Raw genomic sequence first — 23,483 nt, 5'->3', positions numbered from 1 at the left:
AGAGATTGTCCAGGGATAGAATGAAGTGTGAAAAGAGGAGAGGCCAAGGACAGAGCCTGGGCAGACACTCTTATTTCAAGGAGAACAGAGGAGAAGTCAGCAACGAAGGCTGAGCAGGAAGAGTCTGAGCCCGAAGTAAAGCCAGAGACTGTGCTGAGCTGGGGGCCAGAGGAGGAGAGAATGTCCACAGAGTCCAAAGTTCTGAGCCTGAGTGAGATGAAGGCTGCAGAGTCTCCGCTAGCTCTCCTCCAAGCCCTGCCCATCCCAGGCCCCCACTCCAGACATCAGAGTGATTTCCTCACGTGCAGATCTAACCAATTGACCCCCTGGCCTCAGTCCTTCAGTGGCTGTCTACTGCCTTCACAATCAAGTTCACACCCCCCTATCTTGGGGCCCTCAGAGAAGTGGTTTCTGGTAGCCTCATCAGCCTCCTCTTCTACTTCTCCTCAGCTAAATACCTCACATTTTTCTCTCGCTCGTGTGCTACTTCCTGAAATGCCCTTCCACGTATGTGCCCCTCCCTAGTCTGTGAGGTCTGTCACTAACAGGGTCCATATCTCAATCTCCTCTGTAATCTCTGTGCCTGGCCTAACACTAGAGACATAATAGGAATGTTGGATGGATGGATGGATGGATGGATGGATGGATGGATGGATAGATGGGTGGATGGATGGATGGTTGAATGAGTGGATGGATAGATAAATGGGTGGATGGATGGACAGATGGATGGATGGATGGATGGAGGGATGGATGGATGGATGGATGGGTGGATAGATGGTTGGATGGATGGATGGATAGATGAAGACATGAATAGACGCATGGATGAATGGATGGAGAGGTGACTAGATGGATGGATTTGTTCACCCCCACAAAAACTTAGCACCCACTAGGCACCAGGCTGTGTCCTAGATATTGAAGAAACAGCAATAACAAGACCAAGTCTGTCTACTACACTCCTGGATGGCTGGGCAGGTAGACGGTTGGTTGGAGGACAGCAGCAGCAAGCTGGCTCATCTCTCCTTCTGGTTCATTTCTATCCCCAGGAGGGATAGAAGGAGGTAAAGAAAGTTATATTTTTGTGTATTTTCCAACATGTTCTTCTCTTCCTATGCTGCTACATACTTAGCTAAAGAAAAATTTTGAAGTAGCTACCATGTTAACAAAGAGTTCAGTCAGTAGGAGGACCAAAGGTAGTAGCAAACAATATTGACAAGGACTGGAAAGAAAGATTTCCCTCAGACAAATCAAAGCAGAGATTATTGTGATCAAACCCCAGAGGGTACCTGACAGTGTCCTCTCTTGGCTAACCACGGTCACTCATTCCCTTATTCCTGCAATCGCTCAAAGGTTACTTTCTGTCTTCTAGGCCCTATGTGTGCTGTAGAGTTCCTAGATTACAAGACAGAATCCATGTCCTCAAGGAATGTGCGATTATACGAAGGATGCAGGCATAGAAACACACAAGCCCATGGATGGAAGGGAGGAGAAACGCCACCCTCTTGACCAACAAGAGGGCTCTGGGCAGCCTGTGGCTGGAGAAGTTACCTCGGATCCTTTAGCCAGAGCAAATCCGCCCCCTAGTAGCAGCACGATACCCCAGGGCACTTTCTCCTGGGTTACCTTCCAATCCAGCAGGGGAGGGGGATAAAATGGAGTTTTCCTTTCTGGGAAGAAAAATAAACACACACACACACACACACACACACACACACCAGAGCAGCATTAGGAGATAAAAGAAATCTAATCAAGGGGGAATAAAGCTGTTAAGGACAATGAGGTACCATCTCCTACCTATAAATTAGCTAAAGTTTACAATAATATATACATTGCTGGTGAGGATATGGTCAAACTATTACACACTTTGCTAATAGCATCATAAATTGGTATAACCTTTTTGAAAAGCAATTTGGCCATACATTTTAAGGGCCATTAAGACTTTATATTCTATCACCTCAGCAATGTTACTCCTAGAAGTTTATCCTAAAGAAAGAATATCCTTAAAGGAAAAGCTATAGAGAAGAAAACATTAATTTATGAAAATAAAAAAATTCAAAACAGCCAAAATGTTCCGTAGCAGCAGAATGATTGTAACTCCTCAATGCAATATAATGCCATTATTAGAGAAAATATATTTGAAGACTGTAGCAATAGTGGGAAATGTTTGTAGTGTAATATCAATCAAAAGTGGAAGAAGAAACAACAAAGAAATAGGATTCAAACGGTGTGTGTTTTGATTATAATGTAATAGGCATATTAGCAAAGACTGAGAGGAAGAGAGAAAACGAAAAATTGCTGAATGGAAATCAGTGTTATGGAAAATTTGAAACATTTTGTTGTAATATAAATAAAATTTCAAATGTTAAATTCAAATGTTAAAAAGCAAAAAAGAGATTTTGCACTAAATAATACCACCGGTGGCTTGAAAGCCACTGTCTCCCAGGCTTTATCTGGGAGGCACTGTCTCCCTCTAGGGCTCAGGGAATCCCATAATGACCCTTTGCTTCCAGGACTCCAGTCCCAATGACTGGGCCATCAGAACAGGAGACTTACCTTCCTCAGTCTGGCTGCAGAAGTTAAACTTTGGCTTCTGTGAAGGCACAATGAATAGCAGGGTGGCCACAAAGATGGCCACAGTGGCATCGGACACATACCTAGGTGGGGAAAAGCACAGCTCAGCTGCTGCAGAGACAGTCACTCAACAAACCCATCCGAACTCTGGCAGTTCTGTGTCCAAATGCTCCTATGCAAGGAAACAGGCTCACATAGCCCTAAAAGTCAAGGTCAAGAATGGTGGCCAGGCGCAGTGGTTCACGCCTGTAATCCCAGCACTTTGAGAGGCTGAGGCGGGCAGATCACGAGGTCAGGAGTTCAAGACCAGCCTGGCCAACATAGTGAAATCCTGTCTCTACTAAAAATACAAAAAGTTAGCCAGACGCGGCGACGGGCGCCTGTAATTCCAGCTACTCGGGAGGCTGAAGCAGGAGAATTGCTGGGAGGCGGAGGCTGCAGTGAGTCAAGATCTGCCATTGCACTCCAGCCTGGGTGACCGTGTGAGACTCTGTCTCCAAAAACAAAAAAAAATTAAAAAATAAGAGTGATGTGGTAGACTGAATCCTGGCTGGAAATCAAGATGATTTGACCACCAACTTTGGGTGATCCTAAGCAGCCTAATTCCCCCTCTCAGCATGCATTCTCCATAGGTGTATTTCAGGACCTCTTCTTGACCAGGTTTTCTAGAATTCTGGGTTCACCAGGATGACCACAAAGACTTTGGTGCTGACCCAAGCCTACCTTCCAAATAAAACGGCCATCATAGGCAGCATCTCCCTGCCCACATCTTCTGCCTTTTCTAGGATGTACATGTTTCTCATCTTTTCTTGCATTCTGACAATGTCTTAGCCAGGAAAGAAACCACATGTACCCCCTTTGCCAAGTCTCTGTCTACGAAGCTCCCTAGATGTGTGTCTTTGGAAGGATTTGACCAGATGTGAAGATAAGAAAGGGAAGATGGCAGAGCAGAGATTTGGAAACCAGAGCTCTGGGAGCTCTACTCCTAGCCTGTGAAATCTCTCACATCACAGCTCTGGACGCCCCTGCCTGGCCAAGGATTTTCTGCTCAGCCTACTCAGGGAGGAGAGGATACCACAGGAACACATTTGTGAAGCTTGGTCAGAAAACAAAAATAAGTCATGAAACCACAAAGTGCTCTCTGAAACCCAGCTCCCAAAAAAGGAGAAGTCTTAACCAAGCATGAGTGCCTGGCCCACATTCCTCTTGCCACCTGTAGCCGAGAACAGTGGCATTTAGGCACCAGTGCACTAAGCCAGTGGTGTGTTTTATTTTTAAATTTTATTTTTATTTATTTATTTATTTTTGAGACAGAGTCTGTCTGTGTCGCCCAGGCTGGAGTGCAGTGCCATGATCTCGGTTCACTGCAACCTCCACCTCCTGGGTTCAAGCAATTCTCCTGCCTCAGCCTCCCGAGTAGCTGAGACTACAGGCACCTGCCACCACGCCTGGCTAATTTTTTGTATTTTTAGTAGAGATGGGGGTTTCACCGTGTTAGCCAGGATGGTCTCGATCTCCTGACCTCAGGTGACCCACCCACCTCAGCCTCCCAAAGTGCTGGGATTACAGGTGTGAGCCAACACGCCTGACCCTAAGCCAGTGATTTCTATTGAATCAAAGACTTACTTTGTCTCACCCTCCACCCAGGCGACAGTCAGCCAGCCGGGCATGAAGCCGGGGTCTCGGGAGAACCACAGGACGACCAGCAGGAGGAAGCAGATCAGGACGTTGATCTCCGCGAAGGACAAGGGCCCCAGCTTCCGGTACTCCTCCTGCAGCACCTTGAGGGCAGCCTTCTCATTTTTCTTGCTCTCTAGCCCGCAGCCCCAGGACTTTTTAAAACTGGAGAATGCAAAGATGAGAGAAGGGCAGGGCAGACTGGTTGGCTCAGGTGCTGGTCAGATGGAGCCTAAATGTTCTACAGCAGAATGTAGCAAAAAGACACATAATGCTGTCCTCGCCTGCTATGGGGCCTGGAGAAAGGCCCTTCCTGCCTCTTCCCCCTCCCGTTCTTCCATCCCAGAATGTAGTAGGGAAAAGTCTCTGTAGAGAGCCTAGAGGGTCTTGGCAGATGCCCAGCCACCTGGAGACTGGCTGCTCCAGGGTCACTTGGGGGAAGGCCATAAGAAGTTCCGGAGCCTGTGCAAGGTGGGAACAGGGCTCCCTCACATGCTCTCCAAGTCTTCCTCCCTCCACCTCAGCCTGGAGCTGCCTTCGATGGTGTTGGGATGCCAACCGCCATCACCAAGGTGGTTCAGGGAGATGCAGGGAGTGAATATGAACCCTGGCAGACAGGGCTAATCAGGGGCAGAATGGTTCTTGTGTTCCCTGGAGCTGGAGGTGCAGGATTAGGGATCCAGGAGACCCTGGGGTTAGCAGCAGGCATGGCTAGGGCAGGAAGGAAGCCAGCCCAGGATAGGTGCCCCCATCCTGGATGGGATCCTTGGGACCAGTATCCATTGTCCAGGGTGTCCTGCAGGGCCTCCCCTAAGGTGGTGTTGGCATGAGGAGGCAGGGAGGAGAGGAGGTTCTTGGAAGAGGTGTAGAGGGGAGCTCAGCTGTGGAGAGGGGATAACTGGGGCCACTGTGCACAGGACAAAGGCCTTAAGGTATGCTGAAGAGTCCATTCACACATTCCAGTTCCAGCCACTGTTGGTTTGAAGGGGTGGGCAAGGCCAGGAGTATTGTCCTGAAGAGCCCTCCCTTGTGAGAGCCCTCCCAGGGGCCCTGAGACATAATCAGAGGAGGGCAGGGGTTGATGGAATAGGATCTCATTCCTGAAGCCAGTGCTGGATGTGAATAGCCTTGGAGAGTGTGAGGGCCAAGTGTTGGTGTGATGGTGGCTTGGCCTGGTACATGGGGGCACCAGGACATCAGGTCACAGCTTTCTGGGGTGCTCAGGGGTCAGAAAAGGAGGCAACACTGATGGGATCTTAGGTATGCACATATGGCTATCATCTCCCTGCTGGGCAAGGGGGCAAGGCTGTGTGTCCTGAGGGCCACCCGCCAGGGACACTCTCCAGACATTGGGCATGGGGATGGCTGTACTGTGTAAGACGGGGCCTCTCTGCGGTCACGCCCTTGGTAAAGTTTTTGCTCTACCAAGTACCTATCTGCTGCCACCTGTCATCCTAGAGACTGTGGGGCTCAGCCAGGGGCTTCAGGTTTCCAGCATAAGAGGTGACCTTGGTATTACTAGTGGCCCAGGAGCCAGAGGCTGCATTTGGTGCTGGCAGCTCATCCCCAGCACCACAGTAGCTGCAGACTCGGGGGCTGCATGGAGTATGTAACCGTCCAATGCTGGTGCCCCACAGTGGTACCGCCAAGCCTTCAGAGTCTCTCGTGCTAAGCAGCTTTGCTCTCACTCTCTGGGTTAATTTCATCTGGTGATGACCAGGCTGGCATGAGATGCAAGTAAATTGATCCAGTTGACCTGTGAGGGGCCGAGGTCAGGGTCAGGGGGTGGGGACCACAGTGTCCTTCTGCAGCAGAACAGCCTTCACCATGATGCACCACGGTAAACTTGGACTCAATTTACCATGATGCACATGGTAAACTTGGCTGCAGAGGCAAGAAGAGGAGAGAGATCCTTGAGCTTTGCATGCCTCCGCCCCGGCAGGGGTCCCAAAGAACCCTCATTGCTATTACAGGAGGTGAGCCTGGTTAGGACAGTTAGGTATAACCAGTAATAATATCTCATGTAGTTCTTGGGGGACCTGGGGTGGGGTCTGGCCCCTTTGGCTAGATATAGCCTAGGAGGCTACACTAGGTTCCTCAGCAAGATAGTTTTTCTGGATTAGGCTAGAGGCCAAGACCTTAACCTCGTTCTCCACGATCATTCAGATGAGGAACTCAAGTGAGAGCAGAGCCGACAGTGGAGCTGCTTCCTGCAGCTGAGACAGGTGCTCCCTGGGCTCAGGTGGGGAGGCCCATGAGGCCACAAAGGCAGGCAGGGACTACCAGGTCCTAGTTTGTGGCAGGATGTGGCCTGGGCCAGAGCACTGCTCCCATTACTCAAACTGAATATAAAAGCTGTCCTCTACCTTCCAGATCTGGAACCAAACCAAAGCTCCTGTAAGCCACCCCGGCCAGCCACACTGCGTGCGTCCAAACCAGAGTGGCCCGTCGGGAAGGGGTGGGACTGGACTGCAGCCACGCACCCCACCACGAGCATGCTCAGAAGACCCCTGCTGCAGACACCCTCAGGCTCCCCTGCCAGTCAACGAGAGCTGAGAAAGGCCGTGCCAGGCTGGGTGGACTCAGCTTCAGGTTCTTGGCTGCGAGTCTCCAGGGGCCTGACATCTGCCTCTGGCCAGATAAGAAGCGGATGGTGCCCTTGTGGCCCCAGCGCCACGCTGTCTCCCTCCTCTTTCTCAGTAGGCCTTGGGGTTCTAGGGCAGCCTCAGGCCCCAACTAGTGCTTGTGACACCTGGTCATGCTTAGGTCTGGAGGCAACTAAGGGCAGCAATCCTCAGCCTCCCCAAAAGGGGATGCCATGTGCAGTGGAAGCCAAAATGCCTGGGTTTAAGTCAGTCCACCTACTGCCCTGTGACATACTCCTGTGTCGACCACATAACCTCTCCATGCCTCAGTGGCCTTGTCTGTAAATTGGGAATAATAATAATAGTGCTGACCTCACAGGTTGTTGTGAAAATTAAGTTTAAGAGTGCTTGAGCCAAGCGAGGTGGCTCACATCTGTAATGCCAGCAATTTGGGAGGTCAAGGAGGGCAGATCACCTGAGGTTAGGAGTTCAAGACCAGCCTGGCCAACATGGCAAAACCCCGTCTCTACTAAAAAATACAAAAATTAGCCAGGAGTGGTGGTGGGTTCCTATAATTCTAGCTACTTGGGAGGCTAAGGCAGGAGGAATTGCTTGAACCTAGGTGGTGGAGGTTGCAGTGAGCTGAGATTGTACCACTGCACTCCAGCCTGGGCGACAGAGCAAGACTCTGTCTCAAAAAAAAAAAAAAGAAAAGAAAAGAAAAGAAAGAAAAAGAGCATTCAAAATCGTATCTGGCACATAATGAACACTCAATAAATGTTGGTCATTATTATTTCTAGGGCCCCATGTGGAGACACACATGGTCACCTGCAGCAGGTCCAAGACCATCTCCTGAGAGACCTGTTTGACGGATGTGAGCAAATGAACAGGACTTTGGCCCTGGTGCAGATTCAAGAGGCAGGGCAAAGACAGCTACTGTCAAAGTCAAACTGGGTGGCCAGGCAGCCATAAGAACAGTTTCCCCTGCCCTGTCCACGGGCAGGACAGAGTGGGGTTTGGGCAATGATCATTAATATTATTATTCTTACTATCATTATTATGATTGTTTTGAATGTGTATAGCAACTTTTTTTTTTTGAGACAGAGTCTTGCTCTGTTGCCCAGGCTGGAGTGCAGTGGCACGATCTTGGCTCACTGCAACCTCCACCTCCTGGCTTCAAGCAATTCTCCTGCCTCAGTGTCCCAAGTAGCTGGGGTTACAGGCGTGCACCACCACGCCCGGCTAACTTTTGTATTTTTAGTAGAGATGGGGTTTCACCATGTTGGCCAGGCCGGTCTTGAGCTCCTGACCTCAGGTGATCCGCCCGCCTTGGCCTCCCAAAGTGCTGGGATTACAGGTGTGGGCCACCACGCCTGGCTGATTTTTGTATTTTTAGTAGAGCCGGGATTTCACCATGTTGGCCAGGCTGGTTACAAACTCCTGACCTCAGGCGATCTGCCCACCTCGGCCTCCCAAAATGTTGGGATTACAGGTGTGAGCCATCGCGCCCGGCCTGTATAGCAACTTTTTAATAGGAGTTTTCAGAACAGTCCCTCCTTCAGAAGAAAACTTAGGAAAATTCCCTATTTTCCCCATGAAATCATGGGTTTCCATGGGCACTTTTGCCTCACAGCTCTGGTCACACATTCCCCTGGTTTGACTTGACTCGAACTCCCTATGGATGGAGGCACAGAGCACATGCACTTAACTCAGAGCTGAGTACTTTCTATCCTGCTGTGGTCTCATCACCTTTGCACCACAGATAAATTTGTGTGTTTTAGAAAAACAATAACTTTTTTTTTAGCTATTTGTCAGCCACAGGTCATGGTTTCTGTCCAAAGTCTGGCTGCCATCAAAGGTGACCCCTGTTGAACTTGCCTGTGTACTAGGAACAGGAAGGTAAACTTTCTAGGACCTGTACACTGCTGGGAACATCAGAAGTATTCAGTAAATGTCTGGGTTTGGATGGATTTGGTCGTAATCACTCCTGGTTTTACTCGACTTAAACTTCCCGTGTATCGAGGCAAGAGCATAATGCGCTCAGCTCAGAGCTAAGTCACAGGTTTGCTGTGACCTGGCCTGATGAACCCACACGGCCAAAAGGAAGCTCATCCAGCAAGGTCGAACTGGCACGTGGGGACCAGCTTATCTTTAATTGCTTTAACCTGCCTGCTCTTCCTCCCTGTGCTGGGAGCTGTGCGGGGTGTCTGTCACCAGAGTGGCTCTGGAGGAATTCAGTCACTGGAACCTGAATGCAGATACTAAAGGACAGGACTGTGATATGCCCAGGGGCCGCTCAGAGAGGGAATGGGGGTTGGAGGGAAAGTCAGGGAAGCAGTGTTTGAGCCAGCCTGGAAGGCTGAGGAGGTGGGAAGGTAGAGAATTGCATTCCAGGAAGAGGGGACCACGTGTGCGCAAAGCTCAGTGAACAGCCTGGGCTGGAAGGAACAGGAGGGCAGACTAGCAGGAGACGGGGCTGGAGAAAGATCAGGGTCAGACGCGGAGGACTTTGTAAACCCGCCTGTTGAGTCTGAAGGCTCTTCTGCAGCTTAGAGGCATAATTAGGTATAATGAGGCTGTGAGCGGCTCAAACTTACTTGAATCTCATGTAAGCAAACTGGAGCCACAGCCAGGCAAACAGCAGCATTACCAGCATGTTGGGAAAGGCAAATGCAAACCAGGAGGCAAAGTTCACGAGGTCCTTGCTGTCAGGAAACAACCTACAAGGAGACACCGGTCCCCACCTCAGATGCTGAGCCGTGGGGAGCCAGCCTGGCCCTGTGCGTGGGGGCGGAGCAGCAGCTGGGTCCTGAGCGGCGGGCCTGTGTGGGAGCCATGTCCTCCTGAGGTCTAGCCTGTGGCCGGGCGCAGTGGCTCACGCCGGTAATTTCAGGACTCTGGGAGGCCGAGGTAGGTGGATCATAAGTTTGAGACTAGCCTGGCCAACATCGTGAAACCCTGTCTCCACTAAAAATACAAAAATTACCCAGGCATGGTGGCGGGCGCCTGTAATCCCAGCTACTCGGGAGGCTGAGGCAGGAGAATCGCTTGAACCCGGGAGGCAGAAGGTGCAGTGAGCCAAGATCGCGCCACTGCACTCCAGCCTGGGCAACAAAGCGAGACTCTGTCTCAAAAAAAAAAAAAAAGAAAAGAAAAGACAAATACAGCTTTTATACACATGCATGTAATTTGACCGATAGCTCTGAGGATCCACACAGCCCTCAGCAATCCCACCTTGTGGGTTTCTGCAATGGATGGTCCCCCCACCCAGCAAAGCAAATCTCAAAAGCTTCCCAGAGTGGAGGCTGGAGGAGGGCCACTTCCCCCGCAGGCCCTGTCTCCCATCCCTGGGGCTCTGCTAGCCCCACGGGCTGCCCCTTTTAGCTCAAGCGTGTCAAAGCAGACGCAGAGCTTTCCCCACTCAGCCCAGACAGGCTGCTTTTCCCAAAGAAAGTTACTGGAGAACTGTAAGGATATCATTACAGAAAGCACTCCCGAAATTAAAACCAACGGGTTGTTGAACCTCAAGTTTCTGCCTAGCCAGGCTCCAGACCTGTCCTTTCCACCTCCCAGCTCCTGCACCCACTGCCCTCCCCACCCCTGTCCAGGCTCCTGTCTACAAAGGATGGCACCACCTTATTTTTGTTCCTGCCCACTGCAATTAGTACATACCTCAATTAATACATTTATTTACCAGACGTGCCTGGAAGCCCCAGGCATCTTGCCACCCTCAACAGACCATGACTACCCCACGGCAGGGTCCAGGTTTCTCTCCCTCTTGTGATCCCGGGCCCACCCAGCAGAAGGCCAGGCACAGAAATGGGGTCCTCATGGCCTGCATCCCTTTGTGGCCAAGGCTGGAAAGTTCCAAACCACCCCATGGTTCACCTGTACACCTCACCAGGGAACCTGTCACCTCAAAGGCAATCAGTGGGACTATAGGGAAGCAGTGAGGGGGTGAATGACCCAACCCCAGCCCTTCATACCATCTGTAGACCTCGGATATCACGGCACCATCACCATTAGCCACCAAAGGCAGTGAGCCAAGGGAGTGGTGGGGAGTCTTTTAGAGGTGTCTGTTTTCTACAAGTTTCAACCAAGGACCCAGCGTCTGGAAGTACATTGTCATCTGCCATGCCTTTAGCTCAGCGTTCGATCCACACTCTCTCCCTGAGCCAGAATTCCTGAGCCCAGGGCAGGTGGTGGGTCTTGCGTCATAGCAGAAAGCAGACTTGGATGTTGGCTCCCCTGGCATCAGTAGGGGTGCCAGGACACAGAGGCTGGATGGGGCCACAGCTTTCCACCCCTGCCAGGCTCCCAGGCCAGGTCTGGCTGCCCCGAGCTGCAGGACTCTGCGGAGGAGCAGAGAGAGATGGGCAGGTCCCTCCAGCCCCGGTACCCACTTTGTTGTCCCCAGAAGGTGTGACCAAGGACTCACTCGTTCATCTGGCCCAGGAGCACCACGTTGGGTCCCGTCCCAGTCAGGGTGGCAGTTCCCCCGATGCTGGCCGCGTAGCAGATGCACAGGGTCATGGCCTTGCACAACCTATTCCAGTCTCGGTCCTCCTGCTGCCCCAGAGCGGGGCCTTCAAAAACCACTTGGCTCCCTGTTGTGGGCACAGTGCTGTTAGCTGAGCCACTCATGGGGGCTGCCTGCCCAGCCCTGGCTCCTGACTCTGCTGCTGACCTGAGGATTGGAAAATCCCAGCTCTGCTGATTTAGCTGCCCCACTGGGCTCCATAAGAGTTGTTGGCAGGGATGTGCCCAATTCCTCTCTGTAAGCCCCAGGACCTTGCCCTGGGTCTGGCAATCAGGCTGTCAGCCACAGACCCTGAGTCTACTGCTCTGGGCTGGGGATGGTAAGGGGACATGGCAGACAACAAGGCAGATGCTGACTTGCCTTCCCTAAGCTTGGCACCTAGCAGAGAAGCAAGCATAGGACACCAAGTCCAAGACCTATGGGAGCAGAGAGAGGAAGGATTTGAGCTGCTCGAGGAGGTCAGAGAAGGCCTCCTTGAGGATAAGCAGGAGTAGCAAGAAGTGAGGGGCACCCGTAAGTGCTCACAAGATGCCCAAATGAATAATCAGGTGAACACACTGATTTCTGCAACTGATGGGAACCGAGGGTGGGACTTTGTTCAAAGCTCTATTAAAGGATCTAACTTTTATGCAATAATCCCCTTCCTAAAACTTACGACAACAGTATTTTCTATTTTTTTTTTCTCTATGCGTGTTTAAAGGAGGACTCCAGGAAGCAGACAGGGAGAAGGGGGTGGCCAAAGCATTTGCCAGCAGAGGGAGAGGAAGGCTGCTGTTGTGGCCTAGCAGTGCCCTGGCCAGGGGCTCACCCGGCAGCTCATTGGCCTTGCCCTTGTCCACCAGCTCCAGGCCGGCCTCGGTGGCTGCGCTCGTGGCTTCCATCTGCTGCAATATGGCCTCCACAATGGGCACCATCATGGCCGTGGTTGCCGTGTTACTGATCCACATGGACAGGAAGGCGGTGACGCCCATAAAGCCCAGCATCAACCTGCAGAGGAGGGGCAGGGAGGAAAGCCAGAGAATCCCCACCCCACCCCCATACTTCCTGGGAAGCAGCTGGGGACTGGGTCCACCCCTGCAGGGATGCACAGGTGTTGAGGCCAATTCAAGACTGGATATTCGAATAGGGATGACAGTTTGAGAGCCTCCCCACCCCCTTCCCTTCTTTGCCTCCTCCATTCCTCTCCCTCCCGCCTCTCCCACACAGGTTACTGATGTCTACTCTGCTTGCTTCTGGGGTTACCAAGAGGCCTCCGATCCAGTCGTGGTTCTAAGGAGCACCCCTGCCCCACCATCTAGCAGGGGAAGCCCAGGTATCCACATGGTGCCAACTCAATATGAGCTTGCCCTGGGGTTATGCCGGAATACCCCTACGTGCAGGCAGCCCCAGCTTCCCACTTCTGGCTAGGAAATTCCCATCCACTCCCAAACCCTGCCTCACCTCTCAGAAGTTCAGAAGGGCTAAGCAGAGTAGGGGTAAGGTGAGCTGGGGAGGGAGCTTGGGAAAGTGTTACTCTTCTCCCGCTGCCACTCCGTCCCCACCATCTCCCCTCCGCCCCCGCATATACACTTTGACCCCTCCATGCTACAGTGGAACTGATCACACAAACAGTATTCAGAAAATACACTCCCTTTGCTTATAACCCCTGCTCCCTTCTCTGCCGTCTATCAGGAAGAATCCTTATGGTCCTTCAGAGCCTGCCCAAACAACGTCCCTCCCCCGGGACCACGCTCTCAGTGTGCGCCAGGTGGGGCTGGTCTGACCTTTCTCAATCCTCCCCCCTACTCTCATCATCGCTGTGCTGGGTTCAAAGCACCTGTTTTCACGTCTGCTCTCTCCTTAGGCTGTGAGCAGGGCAGGGCCTGACTCTGCTCTGTGGCTCCACACGCCCCAGCTGTCCAAGGCTAGGGGCAGAAGGAGCTTGACTACTCTCAGTCTGCGGGCCCTGTTGCAGCTAGGCTCCTCCTCAGGGCTCCTAGTTCACCCGGCGGTAGGAGCAGGGGCAGGGGTAGGAGCCTGAAGAAGGGACCTAGAAGCTGTTCTGCACCAGGGCCCAAGCTGCTGTCCACACAGGCGGACATTATGGACCCATTAAAAAAAGCCTGGAACCCAGGCTAGGAGGAGGGGCAGAGTTTGCATGAATGGAGTTGTCTTAGAAGAACCAAGGTTTCTACATGCTATTTCAAGGCACCAAGGGTGCCTCACATACAGGTGACCCGCAGGACAGCCAGTGCCTTGGACAACTGGAGACCATGCTCAGAGGAGCCAGGTGGCAGGAAGGAGAGAGAAGCATGTATGAACTTGGGTTTGGAAGTGGAAGCTCTCCAACGTGCTCCAGAATGAAACCCACTGGAGTGGCCTCCCACCCAAGCTGGCCACTCAAGGGGGCCAAGAAAAAGAATTCTGAGGGCCCCGAGGTCCACTTTCCTGGGGTCTCTCATTTCTTTTTTTTTTTTTTTTTTTTTTGAGACAGAGTCTGGCTCTGTCTCCCAGGCTGGAGTGCAGTGGCAGGATCTCAGCTCACTGCAAGCTCCGCCTCCCGGGTTTACGCCATCCTCCTGCCTCAGCCTCCCGAGCAGCTGGGACTACAGGCGCCCGCCACCTCGCCCGGCTAGTTTTTTGTGTTTTTAGTAGAGACGGGGTTTCACTGTGTTAGCCAGGATGGTCTCGATCTCCTGACCTCCTGATCCGCCCGTCTCAGCCTCCCAAAGTGCTGGGATTACAGGCTTGAGCCACCGCGCCCAGCTGGGGTCTCTCATTTCTAGAAAATACGATGGCTTTCGATTTGATGCTAAACCAATCACTGGAAGGAATCAATGCCAGGATGCGTAACAGAGATCAGAGAGCCACAAAGCCCCCTGCTCAGGGGAGTCTGAGGCACCAAGGGAGCCCCGGGCATGGGTCGCCTGCAGGGCAGGCCAGCGTCTGTGTGCTCGGGGTCTAGCACAGCCCCCAGCACAGGGGCGCCTCAGGAGGAATTTACCGTGAACTGACCAGGAGCTGACTCCCAAGGGCTGGGCCTGGGACATGGCATCATTGAGGGGACACATTACCTCAAAAGGAAGATGTGCCCTGAGTTTCTGATTATAGAGGACACAGACCTTATCAGAGAAGCTGGGTCCAATCCCCGTGTGTCCATGAGCAAATCACTTTACCCCTCTCTGCCTCCAATTCCTCATCCACAGAATGTGGGCGGTAAGAAGAACTCTCTCGGAGTTGTGAGAATTAAATGAGGCAATGAATAAGCTTCTGATATCATGCTTGGGGCCTTGTAGACACTCAATATACCCATTATGATCATGATTGATTATGGTTATGATATGGTTATATTGACTCCATGGCTCGGCTGGAAATGGCCAGCTAGATTGGCAGGGGAGATTTTGAAAATGAAGAGAGAAGCTGGGGTACTGAGTGATGTCGGGGAAGATGAATTAAGAAGCTTCTTTGCAGTGGGAATAGATGCTCCAGCTTGGAGAGGGGACCTTTCTGTTTCCCCATGAGCTGGGTAGTTGAGCCACTTCTGGCCTGCTTCCCCTACCCCATCAGACACAGCTTGATCCAGCCTCTATCCAATTTGTTCCCTGTGGAACCCTGCAGCTAGCTGCCTCCCCCAGGAAGCCTTCCAAGCCTGCAAGGACTCTTGCTGACCCACCTCCTCTGGATTCAGAGGACCCTTACTTACTGCTGCTCACCGTGTGCCACCACCACGCATGCATCTGGTCTCTCCAGCTAAAGCTATAATGTGCCCCACCCAGCCAAGTCCAGGTAAGCCCATGGCCAGCCCTCACCAGTGGGCGGCGGCCCAGTCTGTGCCACCCTCCACCCCCTTGCAGCCCTGGGGCTCTGGCAGAGCCACGTGGCAAGAGAGAGAAGGCGTAATTACTGTGCAGGCTTGGCCCCCACCCAGAGGAGCGTGCGCAGGGCTATCCTCTTGTGTAGGTTCCAGCGCTCCACAGCCACGGCCACGATGAGGCCACCCAGGAACAGCATGTTGGTGTCCTTCATGTACTGGACACACACCTGGAGCATGGCACGAAGGCCCCATCAGGGCTGCCCCTTGCCACACACTACAGCCACCCAAGTCCCAGATGCTGACTTCAGGGACTGCTTGGAGTGGGGATGCAGGCCCGAGTGGTGTCTCCCTGCCAGGGAGAACCCACAATGGAGGGTTTTCCGGTCACCCCCAGGCCTGTGTGGCTCACAGAGAAAAAGACAAGGGGAGAACCAGGAAGTCACCAGGATCCCCTCAGTCTGCTTACCTGCTTGGAGTCCAGAATCTGGAAGAGTGGGAAAAGCAAGACAGGCATGAGAGAGGTGACAGCCAGAGGGATGACTTCTGTGCACCAGTAAATGGCCATGAGGATGATGACATAGGCGCACCTGACAAACTAAAGAGACAGTCCTGAGGCTTCGGCATGTGGCCGCCTCACTCTCCTCACCCCTAGAACCCTCCGGACGGCAGCTGGCGTGGATTGTCAAGACACAGGGGTGATCTCAGAGGGAATTCACTCAAAGTCATCCTGTTCCCCAGCCCTGGTCAGCACAGCTTTCTGGGGTCAGGCTGGGGAGGCAGGCATAGGATCTATCCTCAAAGGACTCCTGCCCCATTCCCACCCCTCCTCCCTGCCTCCCTCCTTTCCAGATGTGGGGTTCTAGACACGTTCTTTGATCTTCTCAAATCTTGGATTAGCTACCTCTCAAAAGAAAAGATCAAGAATAGGACAAGGAAGAAAAGGAAAAAGGAGGAGAAGGAGGAGGAAGGGATAGAAGAGAGAGGAAGGGAGACGGAGAAGGAAGAAAAGAAAGGAAGAAGAGGAGAAGGAAAAGAAGAAGAAAATATCTGTTACTTTGGTTTTTTTTTTAAGATGGAGTTTTGCTCTTGCCACCTAAGGGGCCCTTATTCTAAGAGAAGTGACTCAGGAATGGAAAGCCAAATAGTGTATGTTCTCACTTATAAGTGGGAGCTAAACTATGGGCACCCAAAGGTATATAGCGTGGTGGAATGGATACTGGAGACTTAGAAGCAGGGAGGGTGGGAGGGGAGTGAGGGATTGAAAAACTACATACACTACTCAGGTGATGGGTGCACTAAAATCTCAGACTTCACCACTATACAATTCATCCATGTAACCAAAAACTACGTGTACCCCTAAAGCTATTGAAATAAAAATAGTAATTATTATATAATAAAACTAGCCACCTCCCTAAGTTATTTTATCTTTCATTGGCATTTTTTTTTTTTTTTTTGTAACGAGACAGAGTTTCGATCCTATTGCCCAGGCTGGAGTGCAACAGCACGATCTCAGCTCACTGCAACTTCCACCTCCCGGGTTCAAGCAATTCTCCTGCCTCAGCCTCTGGAGTTGGCATTACAGACGTGCGCCACCAGGCCAGGCTAATTTTTGTATTTTTAGTAGAGACAGGGTTTTGCCATGTTGGTCAGGCTGATCTCGAACTCCTGACTTCATGATCCGCCCACCTCAGTCTCCCAAAGTGCTGGGATTACAGGCGTGAGTCACTGCACCCAACCTCAGAGTTCCTTCTTAAATGTCTCCCTGCACCCCTTCCACAGTCTGGTTTGCGCCCTTCCTCTGAGTACCCTCCCCAGCCATTAGCATATGGGGTTATCACTGTTTCCTCAACTGTCCTTCTACCACCACAACCAGTGCGCGACTCGAGAGCGCAAACAGCACAGTGAGTCCTCACTTAACATCATTGATCGGTTTTTTGGAAATTGCAATGTGTAAGCGAAACAACATAAGCCAATATTCCCATAGGCAAATTGCTAGAAACAACAGTTAAATTTCTACAGCATATTTCTGGTCACAAAAACATCACGGAGATCCTAAACAAGGACCAAAACACTTCCAATATTAAACACGGAAAGGAATGTGAGCTATACATATGCTTAAGAAACGTTAATAAAACCAAGTTAGATAATTATCCAGTTACGGCAGGTCAGGGTCTTGGGTGGCCAGAGCCTGTTCCGGCAGCTCAGGGTACAAGGTAGAAACCAGCACTGGACAAGATGCCAGCCCACTGCAGAATGCACAATGAACGCACACCCACACTCATTCAGATGGGGACCATACAGACCCTCTAATTCACCTAACGTGCACAGGTTTGGCATGTGGAAGGAAACGATAGTAGCTGGAGAAAACCAATGCAGACAACGAGGATAACGTACAAACTCCACACAGACAGTGGCCCCAGCTGGTAATCATTTTCTTTTCTTTCTCTCTCGCTCTTTTGTTTTTTTTTTGAGACAGGGTCTCGCTCTGTTGCCCAGGTGGGAGTGCTGTGGCACAATCACAGCTCACTGCAGCCTCCACCTCCTGGGCTCAAGGGATCCTTCCTTTCCCCCCTTCCTCCCATCAACATTATAATGAAATGATGTTGAATGAATCGACATTATTCAAGAACCTGCTGTATTTGTAGAGCACTGTCCTCAGCATCCAGAACAGGTTTAACACTTAGGATATCTTTACAAATGCTTATTTATTTATTTATTTATTTATTTATTTTTGAGACGGAGTCTTGCTCTGTCCCCAGGCTGGAGTGCAGTGGTACGATCTAGGCTCACTGCAGCCTCTGCCTCCTGGGTTCAAGTGATTCTCCTGCCTCAGTCTCCCGAGTAACTGGGATTACAGACAAGTGCCACCACACCCAGCTAATTTTTGTATTTTTAGTAGAGACGGGATTTCACCATGTTGGCCAGGATGGTCTCCATCTCCTGGCCTGATGATCCACCTGTCTTGGCCTCGCAAAGGGCTGAGATTACAGGCATGAGCCACCGCTCCTGGCCATCTTTGCAAATGCTTATTAAAGGAATCAATAGCATTCATCTGAGTTTAACTCTGACAACGCTGCGGAAGAACAGATGCACCTGTACACAATCCCTGCTTCTCATCACCCAGAAGAGCGTATGTATTATTTACACAAAACATTGCAGGAAGACTTAGAAATTCTTTGTCGGGGTTGTGTTATCAGACACAAGAAATACATCTTTTTCAGCATCCCAGGGCACCTCCCTACTGGCAAGGCAGGGTTACTCAGCCTCGGCACACTGACATTTTGGGTTAAATGATTCTTTGTTGTGGGGGCTGTGTACTGCAGGATGTTTAGAGCACCGCTGGCCTCCACCTGGGAGATGCCAGTAAGACTGTCTCCATTTGGGACGGCAAAAAATGTCTCTGTACTTTGCCAAAGTTCCCCTGTTGTGGAGCAGGGTGAGGGCAGGAGAAAGGATCAATGCTGGTTGACAGCCACTGAACTAAAGGCGGAACAGCAGCGTCACGGGAAGCCCAGGCTTTGACACCAGACAGATATGATTGGCGCCCGCTGTCAGCCACTCTCTGGCCTTTGGCAGCCGCTAACTTCTTTGGGCGTTGGTGTCAGGGGTATACCACTGGGCAGGCCATAAGAATGATCCCCTCCAGGGGCAGACAATGAGAGGGCGCATCGGAGAGAATTTTAAAACAATAATATTAGCTAAACATTAGTTTGCTTCTTACTATCATCAGGGGATAGCAATTCTAAACAATGTGGCTCATAAATTACTCCTCGTGCTCCCAATCCTGGCCCCTATCCCCTCTTGTTTCATGTCTTCATCTGCAAATCGTGGATTTAAGAGTCCTCATTCTTCCCATATGGCGCACAAAGTCCTCAGTAACTTTTGATTCTCTAAACTTAGAAGCAGTAGGTGGCGTGCGTCACCAGTGTACACTGTATGTTCCTGGAGGAGTCAAACAGACGCACTAGGAAAGAGGATGAGACACAAGGTTAACTGCCCCCTCACCTCCATGCCACTATTTGGAAGCCCAGGAGGTGCCTCATCCCTGAAGTCAACAGGCTTGATTCCCCTAGTCTAGAATGCCTCCACAGTGTCAAGGGAGAGGGCAGGATGGGAAGCAGATGTTAGAAAAGTTTAACACTAACAAGTCAGGGTGTCCTGACACACCACTTAATGAAAAAATGCAGCCAAAACCTACTCCGTGTGTGTGTATTTGTGTGTGTGTGTGTGTGTGTGTGTGTGTGTGTTTGGGAAGAGAGAGAAGAGATTGATTGGTTTCTGGAAAGATGTTCATCAAAATATGAGTAACTTATAGGATTTGAGGGTATTTTTATTTTTATTTTATACCTTACAGATTTGTTAAAAAAAAAACTTTTACATTTTAATAAAATAAATGATACAATAAATTTATCATTTATTGTATTTTTTTTTTTCATAAAAAAGGACCCAGAGAAAGGATAGAGCAAGTGGAGCAGAGATGAGACCAGGCGGGAGTCCAGGTAGAGACAGGAGAACTGGAGACAGCCGGTGAGGAGGGGGCCTGGGTGTTGGGAGAGGGTGGCGTGCCCTGGGAGTCACCTCCTGGCAAGGACTGTGTTGCTCAGGCTGCCAAGGTCCTGCCAGCTTCTCACCAGCTTCCCAGCTGCCCTGCCTGTGCTGTGTACCCTCTGGGTTTCCTTGCACAATGGGGTGGCCATGGAGGGGTGGATGCATGGTGACCGAAACAGGCACAAAGGGGAAAAACAGGAAGACAAGGTCCAGGGTCCTCACGCAACCCCGTCAGAAGGAAAGCTCATGAAGGCAGCCTGTGGAAGGACTCTCCCTGGGTTCTCTGCTTCCCCTCCCTGGTCCTCATGCACAGGACAGCTTAATCTCTCTCTCTCTCTCTCTCTCTCTCTCTCTCTCTCTCTCTCTCTCACAACACACACACACACACACACACACACACACTGAGTTGGGGTTTCCAGCTCAGGGTGTGTGTGTGTTTGTGTGTCTGTGTGTGTTTTGTGTGTTTGTGTGTGTTTTGTGTGTTTGTGTGTGTTTTTTGTGTTTGTGTGTTTATGTGTGTTTTGTGTGTGCGTTTGAGTCTGTGTGTTTGTGTGTGTGTTTGCATGTCTGTGTGTTTGTGTGTTTTGTGTGTTTGTGTGTGTTTTCTGTTTGTGTGTCTGTGTGTTTGTGTCTGTGTGTCTGTGTTTGCATGTTTTGTGTGTTTGTGTGTCTGTGTGTTTGCGTCTGTGTGTCTGTGTGTTTGTGTGTGTTTGTGTGTTTGTGTGTCTGTGTGTCTGTGTGTTTTGTGTGTGTGTCTGTGTGTGTGTGTGTTTGTGACTGTGTGTGTGTATGTGTGTGTGAGTGGGGTCTCCTGGGGCAGGAAGGTCAGCCAAGCTACTATAATCATTCCAGGGAACATCACTCCCTACCAGCAGAGCTGAAATCACAGCTCTCCTGCCTGGCTCCTTCCCCTGGACAATAACAGCCCCAAGCTTCTTGCTACAGAGGAAGTGTGGCTGCTCACAGGTGGTGCGGCACCTGCAGAGCCTCCACAGTTGGATCTGCTGTCCTTGACCCATCCAGGGCCTGTGCTAGGCCCACCCAAGGGCTCCTCCCAGTCTCCCCCTCCCCCATCCTAGGAACCAACATTAATCCCTTTTGATTCCCAAAGCCTTAAAGTGTCAGAACCAAACCGCCTAGCCCCATTGTACAGATGAGAACACCAAGGCCCAGAGAGCACAGGCACTTGGCTAAAGTCACACAGATGAGAGAATGGTGGAAGTCCAGTTCTCTTGCAGGTTGGCTTCCTGACACCCCAGTGCACTCCCTTCCTCTAGAGCTCCCCCCAGAGCATCTCCTGAAGAGCTCCTCTGTTTCCCAAACCTGCCTGGGGAGGGGAGCGGGGGAGTTGGAGGTTTCCTGTCTGGGCTGAGAGTGAAAGGGCTGAAAGAAGGAACGAGGAAGGAGCAGCCAGCAGCCACAAAAGGCTTCAAAGGGCTCGGGCCTCTGCCAAACTGGCTGTGCACAGCCCAGTGGAGCCTGCCCCCACCCTGCGGCCAAGGCCATTCATTCTCTGTCTCCCTCACAGAAGCATTAGGAGACTAGGGCCTGGGAGGAAGCTTCCCTGCAACTCCAGGTCCTGCCACCCAAGGCGTGAGCTCTGGGAATGTGTCCCGCCTCCTGCTACAGCCCCAGCAGGCAGCAGGCAAAGCAGGCCAACCCCGACCTGCCTGCAGCCTGGGGCAGGATTATGAATCAGTTGTGGCTCTCCAGGTTGGAAGAAATGTGGATCACAGATACAGACACTAAGGCCCAAGGAAGGACCAGAGAGTGGCAAAGACAGCGCAGGATCCACGTGGGTGATGATTTTTATCCTGCGGGTCCCTCCTGACGGCGGAAGTCACCTACAGCTTGAAGTCTTCTTTGGCGAAGGGAAAAGACAGGAGAGAGAGAGGGAAAGGCAAGCTCCCAGGTTCTCTGTTGGCGCAGGTGGCATTCTGGGAGAAAACGGGATTATGCACTCTGGGGAGATTCAACTGGGAGCCAGGGGCTGAGCCTAAGGCTGGGATCTGTGTGACTGAGATCTGTGCTCACTTCGAGGTTTCTGTGCTTGCCTGGACGGCTTTTGCGCCCTGGGATCTGTAAACCCCAAGGGTGGTGCGCCCTGGGGTCGCCATGCCCCTCAGATTCTTTACAGGGCACCTCCCATCTGGCACCTGGAGCTCCTGAGTGCGCGCGCCCCGGGAGAGCTGTGCCCCCCACGAAATCCGTGCGCTCCAGCTCAGGGCTCCCGGATTCGGTGTCCCTTAGTGGGCACCGGGCGCCCGGTGTCCGAAGGACTGCCTGGAGATGCAACTGACCTTGGCGGGCATCAGAATGACGAGTGGCAGCAGCAGGAGCGGGGTGACGAACAAGATCACGAAGGACTTGAACTTGGAGACATAGCTCAGCGCCGAGGCCATCGCGCGGGAGGGAGACTGGCGGGCGAGACGAGTGAGGGGCAGCCAGAAGCGCCGCGGGCTTAAGAAGGGGCCGCAGTCCCTGGGGATTGGGGAGGGGGCGGTGACAACTCCGCCCCTCACGGGGGCGCCTCCCCACGGCCCTGGGGCGGGGCCACCCCTCGGGGTCGGTGGGACGCGCCTGCCCCCAGTTCTGCCACCCGGCGGCGGTGGGAGGCGTCTTTGGACTCCAACGCTTCGGGCCAGCCCTCTAGGGGAAGCCTGGGCCCTACCACCTCGCGCTCTCCAAGCCTCTGCTGCGCTACCCGGGCAGAGGTGCGTCCCGGGGCTTCCAAGCGGGGCGTGTTTAGGTCACTGGTGCTACCCGCTTTGGCGTGAGGCGCCCTCCCGCGTCCGCACCTGCTCTTTCCTGGGCTCTGAAGGGTCCCGGATGAAAATCTCTGCAGGCCTCTGGGTCTCTCAGGTCCATCTCCCCGATCTCCCTCTCCTTTCCATCTCCTTACTTCAGCCCCTACCATGTCTCTCCGGGAGGTGTCCCCGCACGCCCTGCGCCCTCTGCACCGCGGGCCTCGTTTCCCGGTCTCCCTGGCTTCCTCGCCACGTCCGCCCCATTTTGGGTGCAGGACCCCTTTTCCCCGCTCGCACTCTCCTCCCCTGAGCTCCTGGGCAATCGCAGAGGGAGACGAGGCCACTGTCCTCCGCGGTCCCAGGGGCTCTCGCGCTCCAGTGGACACTGCGCCCCGCCGACACCCGGCGGGCAAATGCGGACGCGCGTCTTGGAGGGGCCCCACCGAGCCCCAGCAGCCACAGCTGCCCACCCGACCCAGGTCAGAGGGAAACGGGGGTCTAGAGAGGAAGGGACACAATTAAGGCGACACTGAGACAGTCGCCCCTGTATTCATTCAGCCCGCCAGGCAACAGATAGGTACTGAGCGCCTCTTCTCCACGACGCCCTGTTTTGGGCACTGGAGACACAGGGATGCAAAGACATCCTCACCTCTGTGATTTTCTTCTTTCCTCTCTTCTGCCTGCCTCTCACTCTGCAGCTTCCTTTCAGGGAGTCTCTTCCATGCTGGTGGCTTAACCACAGCCTGCTCCTTAGTGATTACCATCCTCTGCCTTCAACCCAGCCATGATGCCACAGTCCCAGATTTCCGTATGTCCAACCTTCCGCAGACTGGAGGTGTCTCCGGCGGAAAATTCAACACATGCTGAATCAAGCTCATGAGTTCCTTCCTGTGATCCACACCCAAGGACATGCATTCCCCCAAGCCCGTCCTGCAATTGCCCTCCTCCTGTCCTCCTCTCTTTGTGATTCTCATTTATATAGCCCTAAGTTTTCCTGCCTTTCCTCGTCCCCAGGGCACTTAGCA

At 52.3% G+C, this 23,483-nt stretch overlaps 1 protein-coding gene across 7 annotated transcripts in view; it reads right to left on the bottom strand.

The window, feature by feature from the left end:
* The window catches only part of SLC13A5 (solute carrier family 13 member 5), a 28,910-nt gene extending 6,714 nt beyond the window's left edge, over positions 1-22,196 (bottom strand). For 3 of the 7 annotated variants that reach the window (XM_033184860.1, XM_033184863.1, XM_033184864.1), the window contains exons 1-9: positions 22,012-22,196; positions 15,630-15,758; positions 15,254-15,390; positions 12,179-12,357; positions 11,269-11,437; positions 9,428-9,550; positions 4,195-4,410; positions 2,551-2,651; positions 1,546-1,664 (exon numbers count right to left, since the gene is read on the bottom strand). In XM_033184860.1, the coding sequence (XP_033040751.1) occupies positions 1,546-1,664; positions 2,551-2,651; positions 4,195-4,410; positions 9,428-9,550; positions 11,269-11,437; positions 12,179-12,357; positions 15,254-15,390; positions 15,630-15,758; positions 22,012-22,113 (1,275 nt within the window). In that variant the 5' untranslated portion in view covers positions 22,114-22,196. The remainder of the gene's footprint in view (positions 1-1,545; positions 1,665-2,550; positions 2,652-4,194; positions 4,411-9,427; positions 9,551-11,268; positions 11,438-12,178; positions 12,358-15,253; positions 15,391-15,629; positions 15,759-22,011) is intronic. The other 4 variants (XM_033184862.1, XM_033184861.1, XM_033184865.1 and 1 more) reach the window with 4 other exon arrangements.
* Positions 22,197-23,483: the final 1,287 nt, after the last annotated feature.

The sequence above is a fragment of the Trachypithecus francoisi genome, unplaced genomic scaffold (genome assembly GCF_009764315.1).
Source record: "Trachypithecus francoisi isolate TF-2019V2 unplaced genomic scaffold, Tfra_2.0 Lachesis_group20, whole genome shotgun sequence".
NCBI lineage: Eukaryota > Metazoa > Chordata > Mammalia > Primates > Cercopithecidae > Trachypithecus > Trachypithecus francoisi.
This window is presented reverse-complemented; position numbering and strand designations above follow the sequence as displayed.